General features: G+C 40.8%; 1 protein-coding gene across 4 annotated transcripts in view; it reads left to right on the forward strand.

The window, feature by feature from the left end:
* The window catches only part of IKZF3 (IKAROS family zinc finger 3), a 68,350-nt gene extending 57,063 nt beyond the window's left edge, over positions 1 to 11,287 (forward strand). For all 4 annotated transcript variants that reach the window (XM_036407662.2, XM_036407661.2, XM_036407664.2 and 1 more), the window contains one exon: positions 9,966 to 11,287. In XM_036407662.2, coding sequence (XP_036263555.1) covers positions 9,966 to 10,669 — 704 coding nt within the window. In that variant the 3' untranslated portion in view covers positions 10,670 to 11,287. The remainder of the gene's footprint in view (positions 1 to 9,965) is intronic.
* The last annotated feature ends 4,177 nt before the right edge of the window (positions 11,288 to 15,464 follow it).

A 15,464-nucleotide genomic window follows, 5' to 3' on the forward strand; every position in this document is an offset into this window, starting at 1 on the left:
AGGACTGCTGAAGGGCAGAGATATTTTGCTGAACTCTCCCAGATGCTTACATAAACATGACCATGATATTTAAAATAGATTTATATTTGTGAAGCAGACAGCTGAATTAAATGTATCAGTTTTGCTATAAATTGAAAGTGCTATTGAACAAAAATAGTTATCACATGAAAATAGACCTCCCTCAATGCCAGTGATATTTTAGAAATCTGTCAGTCTATTTTCCCAAAGCTGCTGTTGCTGTTGATTTCTTATTACAGTTCTTTTGTGTTTATTCTTTTCGATAGCTTTTACAGATATTAAGTGCCTATCTGTTTTTTAAATCTGGTTAATTTATTCTGGTCTAGATAATTTCTTACAGGCTGACATTTTATGTGAATTATAAAGATGTAATGAAAGAACCCATTGATATTTATTCTTACTTATTTTGTTTAGCTGAAAAGTATTTATACCCTTTTAGTCACTTTAAGAATAAATCTTGTCAGACTATAGTTTTTGCATTTTAGCTCAGAGAGACCCTCTTCCTCCTTACCATCTTCCTTCTCTTTGCTGAAAGAAGTCAGTGACTTTCATATGGCACAGTGGACCAACTGTGATGCCAAGATATTATTTTAAGACATTGCTCATATCTCTCTTGAGCTTTGAAGAAGTTCTGACTGTAGTACAGAAAAAAAGCTTTGATTGTTATGCTATAACATGAGCATAATTTAATTTGGGGAAAGTTTTGACTCTAGCTGATGTGGGGAGGTTCATGGGGGGAAATGGGCAAGAAAAAAATTTAAAGTGCCTTAATTTAAATTCAGTTATGATCAATACATTTTGGTCTAAGAGAACTAAAATAAGAGAGAAGATATCTAGTTCTTATAACTACACCTACTGTTGAGCTGCAGTCCTACCTAATATAATAAAAGTTGCTTTGGTATTTTCATGGATTAAAAACACGTTTCACCCTGGTCAGTTTTGCTCAGTGGCTAGAGCATCAGCCCTCAGATTGAAGAGTCACTGGTTCAATTTCAGTCAAGGCATGTACTTTGGTTGTAGTTTCAAACCCTGCCCCTGGTTGGGGCTTGTGTGTGAGACAACCAATCGATGTGTCTCTCTCACATAGATGTTTCTCTCTCCCCCTCATTTCCACTCTCTCTTGAAATCAATTGAAAAATATCTTGGGTGAGGATTAACACAAACAAACCAACAGAAACCCACGTTTCATATGTCCAGGTCCATGCCATTTCACTCATTGCATCAGGGATTGATGTTCCATTTGTTTGTTACCATTGTGACCAGAGGATTTCCATGCCTCCATTTCCACACTCATGAGAGATGCTGATCTTGTAGCTTGATTTCTTTCATCTTCTGAACCCATCACATTCTCTCTTTGTGGAATCAGGAAACCCCGTAGTGTTAACTCTTGATTTGCACTGAGGTGTAATAACTGCAGAGCTTCAGGGTCCCCAAATAACTGGGGGAAGTTTTTTTGGTAAATTGTGGTATAGTGCAGTAGGAAGAACCCTGGATTAGAAGCCAAAAGACCCAGGTTCTGATTCTAGCTCAGTCATTTCTTAACTGTGTGTTGAGACAAATCACGTAACCTTTCTGGGCCTGTTTACTCAACTGTGAAATGAGGAGACCGAATAGGTGATGAAGTGATCAGAAAGGCCCCTCCCAGCTCTATCATTCGACAAGTCTGTGAGATGAGTTAGAAAAGGTAGCAATTATGAATACCCTTTGTGTTTATCAAGCCCTTATGAATGACTTTAGATAACTCTTTTCTCAAGATTGTATAGGTATGGTGTTTATGTTAGGAACTATATTATATATTTTAGGAGTATTTTTAATAAGATGAACCTGATATTCTATAAAACAACTGTGTTAGCTCAACAGTCATATATTTGACTTAGGAATCACTGCTCGTTAATTCACTTTCTTGTCCATTCATTCACCATGAGATGGTTATAAAGCTCCTGCCCCACATGTGATATTCTTGTTCCTAAATATTATTCTAATCTTCTAGTATTAGTTTATATCCTGAATCTTTTAGAGATATTTTTATAACCTTTTTAGTCATTTAACTGAATCAATCTTTTTGATAGAAAATATCAAGGGCAGCAGGAAAAGGAACATTATGACAGTGTAATATCAAGTGATGTAAAATATATGGGGCTAAAGTTTCCCTCCTCCCCTCTTCTCTCCTCTCTTCTCTCTCCTATATTTCCTCTCCGTTTTCTGAAAAGATCAGCTGCCAGGGAAATAGCAGTGGGTAAAGTGTGAAGGAAGAATGAGTCACTCCCTTTAATCCTTGCTGACAGTTGCACAGCACTCAGACATACCTTGGCTTTCCTGCCCTCTTGAACTATGAGGGTAAGGGTGAAATTATATAATTAGGTCAGCCTGATACTTTCCCAGCAAGCTAGAGATAATTACCAGAGGTAACATTTCTCATCCATTAAAATTGAACTGAGGAAGAGGAACCTATTGGATTAAGTTTAAATGCATTTAGAAACACACAAAAAACAAAACAAAACAATACAAAAAACACGACTCTATTGAAGAGTAAGAGTGCAATTACATTGTCAAAATAGGAGAAAAATAAAATCATTTTTCCGTAATAATGCAATAAATTTTATATCACTATCTCTAAAATGGGAAATAAATTGACATGCATTCATTAGAAATCAGTGTCTTCCATCATCAAAATAATTATTCTTAGTTCTTTTCAAAAGTCAAGAAGACTTTACTTTTAGTGCCCAACCCTTTTAGGGGTTGTCCTTTCTCTGAATCTTTTTCTCCTATTATAAACTTGTTGGACTATACTTCTAACTAGACCATCTTCAAATACTTGGCTCAAAATAGAGACCAGATTTCTTTCCTGGGGGGAGGAGGGAAATGATGACATTTCTGCATATTGCTTTTTCTGATTTTCATTCTTTTTCCAAAAACAGATATGGTATTCAGACCATAGCATCTTCTTATTTTATTTTATGCATTACTTTATTAAAGGAAGTTTTCATGTCTAAATGAACATGAAAAAGATCTCACTCACCTGCAGTAAACATGAGTGAGGTTTTGACACTTCAACAAACACCATCAATTCTCCCTGTGAAGTAACTAAAGAGAAATTGTCCGCTTTGGTTAGCAGAGTGACAGGAGCAGTTTTAATATCTGTCTCTAAAAGCACAAAGTAACTTCTCCCACCCTTTCCCAAAAGGCTGGAATCCATGCTCCTATATGTATTAAAAAGTCATAGCATTTTAGATCTTGAAGGGATATTAGGAACCACCCAGCGAAGTTCTTTTGGGGAAAGGGGTCAGAGAGATAAAGAGACAGGGCTAGTAGGTGACTGAGCAGGGCCAGAACCTAGAGCTTGAAAGTATTGCAGTCTGAGGAGCACCCAGAGCAGTGCATGTCATGTGTGGGACACGGGATCTGTGGACAGGGATGGGTTTAGACACTGAAGCTCGTGGAAGAAAAGCTCTGAAAAAGGGCAGTCATTCTGCTTCAAGGTGTGTTTTCATTTTTTTATTATTAAGTTAAATGTATTGGGGTGACGTTGGTCCAAGTTTATAGTTCTGTGATACATCATTTCTATTTCCATCACCACATTTGTGGCCCCTTTACCCTCTTCATCCTCCGCCATTGTGTGTTTTCTTGAGAAAAGAAGTTATCTCCTGCTGGTGATTCCGTCAGGACAGACAGCGTCCAAGTAGCCCTTCACAGAGAACAAGGCTTCTACAGCATAAAAAAAAAAAAATGTGTTCTACAGCTCAGTTTTCCTCACTGCCACCCCCACAGCTCTCTGTTCTCTCTCCCTGCTTATTCTGTGGCTCCCCTCTGCTTCCCTCCTCCTGCGAGGAGTGTTAGTCACTTTAGTCTTATTTAGATTGAGATTAGAGCCATAATCATCATCAGATATTCCATTTTCCCTACTTACCTACCTTTTTTTTATATATATATATATATATGCTTCCAGTAAGTGATAATTCACATGGAAAATTATATGAAGGTCACAGCAATACATTCAAGTGACTTGAAGAAACTTAAAACAAAGCAAATCTGATTATTTCACATTACCCATCATGATGATGGTGATATTGGAATGGTGTTATTTTTATAATGTCCAAATCATTTCCTCCTCTGCAAAAACAAAACAAGACAAAAAAAAAAACAAAAAAAACTTTCAATGGCGCCCCATTGGAATAAAATCCCAACAGTGCAGGCAGTCTGAATCTCCCACACTTTGTCTCCAGTTTACCTTTTCTAATATTATTCCTTCAGCCAACTACTCCCTTCATCCAGCCACAATGCACTCACACTTCTGTACTTTTCCACTTCCATGTAATGTTCTCCCCATGCTCTGTCTGAAGTGCCCACCCTCACATCTGCCCTTAAAGGTACACATGGTCTACATTCCTCTGCCCTCCTGAGCTCTCTCTCAGCTCTCTCCCTCTGCACTCAAGGCACAGTTAACAGGCTGCTTTTTGTTATATATATGTCTGTCTCCACTACCATCACTATCACCAGCTTCCATTACAAGAAAAAAAATTTAATATATTTTATTGATTTTTTACTGAGAGGAAGGGAGAGGGATAGAGAGAGAAACATCAATGAGAGAGAAACATCAATCAGCTGCCTCCCGCACTCTCCCCACTGGGTATGTACCCGCAACAAAGGTACAGGCCCTTGGCCAGAATCAAACCTGGGACCCTTGAGTCCACAGGCCGAAGCTCTATCCACTGAGCCAAACTGAACGGGGCACAAGAAAAATTTAAAGAAAAGAATAGATTGGTATTTGTGTCATGTTATGTGTGGCATGTTTGAGAAGTGGTCTGTCTTCACTCTCTTGGCTACTCTATACTTGGTTTCACCACATAGTATCAAGAATATTGATTTGTAAGAAACTGTGTAAATGCTGCATCTCCTATGGATTGCAATTATGTGTGTATTCCTCAAAGCTCCTAAAATGATATGATGATGATGATGATGATGATGATGATAGATCTATCATTTATTTAGTTCTTACACATGCCAGATACTCCATTGAACACCTTGCGGACATCACAATTCTGCCTCATAGATATCTTGAATGCATGGTGCTGGTCCTTAGGGAACAAAGCACAGTAGCTTTTCCCTAAAGTCACTGCCAGTGCTGGGATTGTGCCACCTTGGGCAAGGTAGTTACCAGGAAACAGCAGTTACGCTGAAACACATATTGGGGTTGCATCTTGGTTCTCCATTTACCAACTGAGCAACCTCCACAAGTTAATCAACCTGATTGCACTTTAGGCTCTTCATCTGTTTAAGAGATGATAATTCATCTTAGGTAAAATGAAGCAATATGCCAAGTATTGTACCTAGGACAGCACTGGGTATATTGTAGAGGCTCAATAAATAGTAGCTATTCTTACTAGTATTACATATAAGGCACAGTATTGGGTACTGTGAATTATAAAGACTGGAAGTAAACAGATTAGGGTGGTGGGTCTTGTCCCTTGACTCCAAAGACAGAGGATGGAATCTACATGCTCAGTGAGGGTTCCTTCTAGCTTTAGGCTGTGATTCTGTTCTTTGAAGTTGGCACTTAGAAACTAACAACCATATGTCCTGGCCACATTTCAGCAATTCAGGGCAGGTGGTTGCTTAGTAGTGTTACCAAAGCCTAAATATTAGGGATCAACACCTTTAAAAAGAATTGCAGGCCCGCCCTGGCTGGTTTGGCTCAGTGGATGGAGTGTCGTCCTGCGGACCAAGAGGTCCCAGATTCGATTCCGGTCAAGGGGACGTTCTTTAATTGCAGGCACATCCCCAGTAGAAGGTGTGCAGGAGGCAGCTGGTTGATGTTTCTAACTCTCTAGCCCTCTCCCTTCCTTTCTGTAAAAAATCAATAAAATATATTTTTTTAAATATTAAAAAAAGGAAAAAAAAAGAATTACATGTCCTAGCTGTTTTGGTTCAGTGGATAGAGCATTGGCCTGTGGACTGAAGAGTTCTAGATTCAGTTCTGTTCAAGGGCAGGCTTAATTCCCATTAGAGGGTGTGCAGGAGGCAACTGATCAATGATTCTCATTATTGATGTTTCCATCTCTCTCTCCTCCTTTCCTCTCTGAAATCAATATATATATATATATATATATATATATTTTTTTTTTTTTTAAGAATCACAGGTAAGGAATGGCCCTACTAAGCAGTCTTGGTTTCTAAACTTATGACTTGCTGTTGCCATTTGTATTTTCATTGGAAGCAAAACCTCTAATTCAGCCTGAAGCTGGTATCATTAGTCATTCGAAGGTGTGGTATGATTTTGACTAGAAGCTAGACTAGAGGCTCCGTGCAGGTTGGGAGCAGTTATACTGTTGTGGTCTGACCAACCCTTTTTATGAGTGTGTTACTAAAGAAACGTGAGCTATTGGCTTTTCAATTACTGTAGCTTACCCCTTCTGAGTTTCATACACATTGAGTCATCGAGTCTACAGGTGACTGATAATCATCTGCACGACTCAAGTTACCGTAACCCAGAGATGAGGGGATCTGATGATTGCATGGTGCATGCACGTGAAGATCTGAGGCTCTCCCATCCTCTTCATAATGAACAATGTGTGCGTTAACCGCAGAGCTCAGTCACCTATTTCCACTCATCCAGGGGTTCATTTTCCTCTTAATGTTTTGCCTCTTACAGCTTTAGCACTCAGCTGTTCTCGGGCATGTGCTACAGGAGGTATAGATGTGAAGTTGTAGGCCTAATGAAGTAAAGCCAGCTCTTGGGAGAAAGGATAAAAACAGAGTTTGGGCTGTACCTGCCCCACCCTAGAAACTTTATGGGTCCTCTCTGTTGGGAGGAAAGATAAAAAGATTCTCAGGGACCCCTGGTATGGGGAGTTGAGTGAGCTAGCCACACTGGAAAATCATCAATAACCTTGAAAAAGCCAAGAAACCAAAGTTCATCAGTTCTCTGTTACTCTCCGGAGAATGAACAATTGTGACCTTAGCTGGCTTTCCTGTTACTAGTCTCATTCTTCCAAACAGCCTTGATCAAAGATACATCTGATCTGGAAGCTGAAAATAAGAAAGCAAATGTCTGCTTTTCTGTTGCTTTTTGTTGAGTTGCCAAGGTGGGATGTTTTTCTTTGCATATTTTTTCTCTCAGGTATTTGTCTAGAATCTATCAGGTTGGCGTTAAGGTAGTGGGCATGCAGGACAAATCCATTTGATTACATTAAATCTTTCAGCTGGTCTTTCTGGCTCAGTTCTCTCTGTTTGGTTCATCCTACATTGCTGTTACATTAATAGCCTGAAAACAACATTTCTGTCACAAGCTTGCCTTGCTCAAGGGCTTGATGTGGTTTGCTGTTTATTCAAATCCAAGCCTTATGGTTGACCATTCAGAATGGCCATCATGTGGTCCCACTATGTGTTATCTCTCTTCACTATCTTCCAAAATGTGGGATACAAAGTGCCAGGAGGCCCACAGGCCTTTTAAAAACCTTCATTCACATGGCAAGAAATTTATTTTCTTTTTAGTTCTCTTTCAATCTCCCTGATTATATCAAGAAGAAAGATTGAAAAAATTTTTTAATATATTTTATTGTTTTTTTGTACAGAGAGGAAGGGAGAGAGATAGAGAGCTAGAAACATCGATGAGAGAGAGTCATCGATCAGCTGCCTCTTGCACACCCCCCACTGGGGATATGCCCGTAACCAAGGTACATGCCCTTGACCGGAATCAAACCCGGGTCCCTTCAGTCCCCAAGCCGACGCTCTATCCATTGAGCCAAACCGGTTTCGGCTGAAATTTATTTTGATGCTACTTGTTGAACACTCTTGGTGATCTCTGTTTTGAACAAAGACAGGGTAGATCTTTGTTTCAAGTACTCACAGTAGAGTCTGATCAAAATAGAATCAATTACTCCTAGTTTCATTGTCTTTATTTTTCATAGTTACCTTCTTTTTGTGGCAAGTGATTCTGGTTTTCCATATGTTAATGACATATTTTCTTAAAAAAAAAAAAAAAAAAAAAAAAAAGATTGATTTTAACAAAAGAAAGAAATTAAACCAATTCAAACAAAACAAAAAACCCTGATGTTTACCAAGTTTTTTCTATGTGTCAGGTACGGTTCTAAGAGCTTATCAGGGAGTCTGTGAGGTAGATATGATTATTATCCCCATTGTACAAGAGGACTTGGAGCCAAAGAGGTTAAGCAACTTGCCCAAGGTCATGCAACTAGTAACTGATGAGCCAGCATCAAATCCAGTCCATGTGACTCCAGCGTTCATGCTGTCAACTACCACACCACCCTGGGGTGTGAATATTGCAAAATGTGAGGGAATAAGTGAAGCTTGAGAAACACTTTATTTTATACGTCTGATCTTAGCTATACCCAGACTTCCCGTTTTCCCTGCTGTAGGCCCACTTTTCTACCTTCATTCATGCTTCTTCCTCAATGAAGGTGTCCCATCTACCTCTCTGAAAAAATCAAAATCCTCCCATTTCAAGACTCATCTCAAAACTTAGGTTTTCCAAGAATGATTTCCCTCCCTGAATGTTGGCATTCACTTAACACTTAAGTAACTGGTTTGTACCAATCCACCTTGCCTTATCATTCTTTTCACAGAAGACACAGTACTCTCCTGCTTAAATGCTTCAAACATGGCATTTAGAATAAAATCAAAGGCCTTCACCACTTTTAACATTTGTTTTTCTCCAGTTCCATATATACAGATCTTATTTCTCTCCTAATAGGTTGGAAAGACCTCAAGAAAAGGAACTTGTTCTTCCAATCCTTTTGTTTTCTTATATTGTTTTTTTTCATTGTTGAACCCTTTGCTGTCTGGTGGTGACAAATTTGGAACCACAGCATGTCCAGGAAATGTTACAGAAGGGAGGATATGGTTCTGCAAATCTTGCCAGAGCCCGTCTACAGAATGCAAAAGCATCACATTTTAGGCCCACTTCCAGCTCTTGACACATCTTTCCCGCTTTCTCTCCCTTCTACCAGCCACTCACCGCTGAGCACATCTGCCACCGCTCTAGGCCCGCTCCTGCCTTTCCTGTGGCCAGAGCACCTTGGTTTTCTAACACACAACACCCACACGCCCTAAAGGTGGCTACACTGTTTTCAAAATCTCTCAGCAGTTTGACATGAGAAATAGGAAAGGGTGACCACAGATAATTTTTTCAGTTAAGTGTGAGATAGTCCTAATGATCACTAATTTTTTCAGTTAAGTGTGAGATGGGTCCTAAATATGTATCAGTGATACCTTTTTTTAAGCAAAAGAATCACACGCTTTATAAAAGGGACAAAGATCACGATCTTTCATCAAGAAAGCTTTTCTAAAACTTTCTACATTTGAAGCTCTTTTACTGACATCTCAGTCTGCCTGGTGACTGGTGTGTTTGGGGAGTGGCAAATAGAGGGAGTGGGGAGTTTCTGGTGCTATTATTTCTACCCCGGTAGCTATTTTAAAAGCTGCAGGCCAGCCATAGATCATCCCCGCTTTTGGCAATACATCCACCTCCCCCACACACACACTCCCTAAAGTGTCACCAGAAAAAAATAACAAGCAAAATAGAAGTTGGGGGGTTGACTGGTCTTAGTAGTTCATGTGCAGAAGTGCAGATGCCCCCGTGCCCTGCATAAGAAGCCCCCACTGCACCTTGTCCTCGGTTCTCTCGCTTCGTTTCCTCCAGAGTTTCCCTCTGACAAGAGCAATGGAAACAACTCACGTTGTAGTTTCAACATAATGACATCTCTGACACCCCTTTGCTTGCTAACCTAATTTATGTGCATTGCCCTAACGTGTGCTTCCAACCACTGTCCCCTGCGACTTTAGCACCGTATGGAACCATTCTGCATGGACTGGGTGTACCTGCAGGCGACATGCCCTTTCCCTCTTTTCAAGGACTCTGGAAAACCATCTTATAATGGCTCTGCCTTTGTGTTTCTCTTTTTGTAACTCATTATCTTTACTTGTTCTAGGTGAGAAGCGCCACTGCTTTGATGTCAACTATAACCCCAGCTACATGTACGAGAAAGAGAGTGAGATCATACAAACCCGGATGATGGACCAAGCCATCAATAATGCCATCAGCTATCTCGGTGCTGAGGCCCTGCGCCCCTTGGTCCAGACGCCGCCTGCTCCCACCTCGGAGATGGTTCCGGTTATCAGCAGCATGTACCCCATAGCCCTCACCCGGGCCGAGATGCCGAATGGCGCCGTCCAGGACCTGGACAAGAAGCACATCCACCTGCCAGAGAAGAGCCTGCCTTCCGAAAGAGGCCCCTCCCCCAATAACAGTGGCCACGACTCCACAGACACTGACAGCAACCATGAAGAACGCCAGAATCACATCTACCAGCAAAATCACCTGGTCCCTCCGCGGGCCCGCAATGGCATCCCACTTCTGAAAGAGGTACCCCGCTCTTATGAACTCCTCAAGCCCCCGCCCATCTGCCCACGAGACTCCATCAAAGTGATCAACAAAGAAGGGGAGATGATGGATGTGTATCGCTGTGACCACTGTCGAGTCCTCTTTCTGGATTATGTGATGTTCACCATTCACATGGGTTGCCACGGCTTTCGTGATCCTTTTGAGTGTAACATGTGTGGGTACCGAAGCCATGATCGGTATGAGTTTTCGTCTCATATAGCCCGAGGAGAACACAGAGCCATGCTGAAGTGAACATCTGGCCCCAAAAATGATCACGCCCAAGGATTCCACATTGTTTTTAAAAACCAACACCCCCACCTAACAAATCACTCTCAAAACAAACTCAGTTCCAGACTCTTTTTTGTACCACTTTCAGTATCAGAGGGTCATGCTCACGTGGGCAAAGAAAAGCCTGTCTCCATTCAGAAGTTGTTTGCAGATAATGCCGACGTGAAACCTTTGTTTGCCCATCAGGGACTTGAATTTTATGCTATTTAAAAACCAGAGAAGTATTTGATCACTTTCTTTTGCGTCAATAGGACAGGCATACCTTGGAGTTTGTTGCCAGTTGAAAGAGTCCCCCCCACAGTGCTGCCTGGAACACTCCTTCTGAGATATGTCAGCCAGAAGCGCCCAGAGGCCATGAGCCCAGGTCCACACGGAAGAAGAGCTGGCTTAGTGACCTTATGGGAAGTCTCGTCCTTCTGCGTTTAACAAAAGGCGGAGAGTTAGGCTCTACTCTCCCAAACCAATTAGAGTCTAATAGTAAGGAAAAAGACGACCCATAAAATAACTGTTATCAATAACTGAAGACTCAGTCTTGGAACATTAGATCCTTTTCTTATCACATAAGCAAAAAAACACAAAACCGAAGTCATCTTGGAACATCAGATTCTTTTCTTAACACATAAGAAAAAAAAAACAACCCGAAGTCATCTGATAATACATCTGCTTCTCTTCTTTACCCCTCGTCTCCAATTAAAAGCTGCTTTGGGTTAAAGAAGTCATCTATGGGAGAAATTCTACACAGAAAAACTGATTGTTTTTAATACAGACTGCCATGGAAACTCCAGGAAGTTGTCCACTGTGGGCTGTGGCATCCATTTCCTGTGACCAAGATGGGCAGAGCTGGGCCTTGGCCAGTATTGCTCAGTAGTTAGAGGGTCAGCCCACACACCAAAGGATCAAAGGATCTTGGGTTCAATTCCTGGTCAAAGGCACATACCTGGGTTGCAGGTTCAACTCCCAGCTCCAATAGGGGCGCGTGTGGAAAGCAACCAATTAATGTGGCTCACATTAATGTCTCTCTCTCTCTCTCTCTCCTGTCCCCTCTCTCGTTTCTACACTCTCTAAAAATCAATGGAAAAAATATCCTCGGGTGAGGATTAAAAAAAAAAAAGATGGATAGAGCTGGGTTCTGAGGAGGAAAATGGTTTAGCAGCACCAGGGGAGAAAAAGCAATACCACTCCCTACCTGAAGCTCTGTCTCCTTCATGGAGCATTAGTGTACAGACCCAAAGCAAACTTCCCAACAATTTAAAAACAAACAAAAGCAGTCCAAAAAGTATAACTTCATCTCCCTCTCTCCACAGAAGAGGACTCAGAGCTGAGCTTCATGGTGGGGTGAGGGGGGCATCCACTGGCAGGTCTTCGCCAGAAAGGTTGTTTTCTCGTTTTAAATGGAGCCACTGTATCCCACCGAAAGTCCTGAATGTCTGATCTTAGTTTTGCAGATGGTTCTGGTCATCTTTACTCTTAAGAGAAGCATGCTATCAAGGAAAAGCTTTGTTATTAATGTAAAATTAACACTGGAATAGGGGTCACAGAATCTGTTTGCTAATTTCACATTTGCCCCTAATTAGCTGTAGGTCTTTAGGCAAATCACTTAAACTCTTAAAACTAAGTTGTCTCAACTGTTGAATAAGAATTGGATTTAGACAGTCTCTAAGATCTCTTCCAACTTTAAATTTATGTGATTATGCCCTAACCACTTATTTTTCAAAGCTTTTAATGTAGAGGTATTAAATACCCATGAATGTTTGTAAAAGTAAGCATTTAAGCAGCATTAAGTATTAAGTAGAAGAATCTGTATATGAATATCTATGCCACACATCTTTGATGTGAAAATGGTAGTGTTGTTAAGTTTTTCCTTTAACCACTGAGTTGTGAATGTGAAAAGGATGGTGGAGAGGAACAAAAAACAGGAAGGTATTTTGATCTTCCCCAAAGTGTGCACACAAACTGGCACCTGCAGCTGCCTGCCAAAGCCTTTTTTATCTTTTCCCCTGTAAGAGCTTGTGTTAGGGAAAATAGATTCTGCTTCCAGGGACAATTTCACAGAGCCTGTTTACAAATTAAGAGTCAGCTTCATGAACATTTCTACCAGAGCCAAAAATCCCAAATTCCTGGTAAATTTCTGTTTTGTGTGTCTGCCTTGATATTCCTAAAGGGTGTAAGCACTAGGCTCAGACTCATTTATGTAATTAAAATGTTCCACCTCTGACTGCACAAATGGCTTATCCGCTCTTTGTAGCATGGCGTCTGTCTCAGGAAAAAAGATTTTATGAAATTCCATGGCAACAGTCCCAACATGTTGGAGATTTCAGCTAAAAGACTAGATGTGTTTTTGGTGTGTAGTCTTCACTATATCACTGTGTTTCCATAATCCTAGCCTCCCAAGCTGTGCCAGGTTCCTTATACTCATTGCTTTTTATATTCTTGAAATACCACACATCCTGTTGACTCTTCAGAGGACAAAAGAAAGAGAATCTGGAAGCAAGGATTAATAGGAAAGAAAGCTAGGGGAATCGAGCATTTCTGCCAGATTATTGGCAAAGTCTTCACTGAAGACACCAACTTTTGCACCCCAAGGTAATGAAACTAAGGCCCACCCATCCATCGAGGGACGCTTTTTGTCTCTATGACTCTCATTTTCCCTGTGACTAATGGGTTTTCTGAATGATTTCCAACGGCTGCACTTTCATTGTAACATTCTGAGCCTGGATGGGGGCACTTCCAGTCAGATATAATTTATATGTGGAAGCTCCACATTCTTAAATCTTAGAGTTGAACCAGGTGGTATGTCATGGTTACCACCACCACATAGGTAATACTGCCTTCTGTGGGCACACCTACTGACTAATGGCCCCTACCATCCTCTGCTGGGGCAGTGGAAGAGGAGAAGGAGAATCTTAGCAAGACACTTGGAGACTCGCATCTTTCCCAGTCGGACAGGGAAGTCCTGCAGCAGCCTCAGGCACACATTCACCTTCTCAGCCAGAGCCTCTGGACAGGAGCCGAGTAGGTCTCTACTCATTTCCCACCAGCCCTCTTGTGAGGCAGGCCTCCCTCCACATACTGAGGAGGCCATGATCGGGGAAATGACCAGCCCCGTGAGAAGTTCCCTGACGCTAAGATGACAGGATTGGGGGGCGGTTAGAAAAGGAAAAGAACTGCCTCTTCAAATATTTTTTTCATTATTTGAAATGTGGTCTAGGTATGTCCTACTAGCAGAGAACTGAATGGAGTGTTTCCCCCATTGCCCTCCACCACCATCACCAAAAAGATAGGTGCCTTGGTACAGATAAGCTAGCTAACCGTAGGCTTTGTTACCTCTGAGCTGTCCTGACTCAGTTTCTGACTCTGTCAGTGACAAAGCTTCTCACCTTTTAATGCTTAACATTTGTTAGGATGTCCTGCCTTCATTAACGCCCAGATATAAAATGACCTCTGATTTCTTTTGCAAAGAGAAAGTTTTAAAAACACAAAATTTTACTTGGTTGAAACACTGTATTACCAAAACTCAGATCAACATAAAGTTCTTCCAAATAACCTCTATATCACTATTATTTTTCTCCTTTGCTAAATGTGAGGTTTAAAATGTTTTAAGGAGAAAAAGCAGGGACATATATATATATATATATATATATATGACCATAATGGAAATGTCAAATGTTAAATCTTCTTAAGTTCTAACTTTTAAAGCCTATCTCACTGGGAACAGGTATCTTGATCTCTAATGGAGATTTGGAAACTCAGGGACACTCAAGATTTAAGCCCTCAAACGTGTCTGATCTCTTTCACAAAGACTCAAAATTAGGATTTGTGAGCTCAAGAGTAAAAGAAGAGATGAAGATTTTGTTCTAGAACATAGCATCAGGCTGTGCAGAAGAAGAAATAGTGTTCTCTCTTTTTATTTTTATTGAATATATTGGGGGTGACATTGTTTAATAATAAAATTATATAGATTTCAAGTGTATAATTCCCCAATACACCATCTGTATATTGTTTGTTCACCACCCAAAGTCAACTCTCTGTCACCATTTATTACCCCCTGATCCTCTTCTACCTCCCCACCCGCCCTTCCCTCTGTGTTTATGATACAGACATATCTATCCTTTTTAAAAAATTGGGAGCTATTTTTGTGCTCAGACAGTATAGTTCAGAGACTCTCTGTGGGCAGAGTTCAGAAAAGCAGAATAATTGGGGATTTTAAGTGCCTATAAAAAGGACAATTGTGACCTAAACCAAAGGCTAGCTCTGGGCCACCCTAGGAGAAGGACTGCTCTCTAAGGCTGAAGGACTGAGTGGCTCTGAGCAGGATCAGTGAGCGGGGACTGCTGCCTCTAAGCACTTTGGACTCGGAAGAGACATGTTGGCTTTAAACTTGCGTGAGCTCCTAACACAAGACTGTGCATCTGTTTATCCAAGCTGTATATAGTCTGCACCCACATGCCACCGATAAACAAATCTTTGTATTTGGAAGAAACTGGATGCAAGTTTCCTCTGAATGTCATAATCATGGACTGTTACGTTGAGATTGAGCTGTTATTTGAAACCATAATGTTAATATTTTGATTTAAAAATGTAAGGTTAAAATGATATCTACCTCCCAAAGATGATGTGAGGTTTTATGTAACTTTGTGTATAGGGTAATGTTACTTTTTTTTAAGGGGCTGGGGGATTATGTCAGATGCTTGCACATTTTTCACTCTATGTACCATATCTAGATATAAAGACATGGAAGTATTCTAGGACCATAATAATT

Source organism: Pipistrellus kuhlii, unplaced genomic scaffold (assembly GCF_014108245.1).
Source record: "Pipistrellus kuhlii isolate mPipKuh1 unplaced genomic scaffold, mPipKuh1.p scaffold_m20_p_37, whole genome shotgun sequence".
Taxonomy (NCBI): domain Eukaryota; kingdom Metazoa; phylum Chordata; class Mammalia; order Chiroptera; family Vespertilionidae; genus Pipistrellus; species Pipistrellus kuhlii.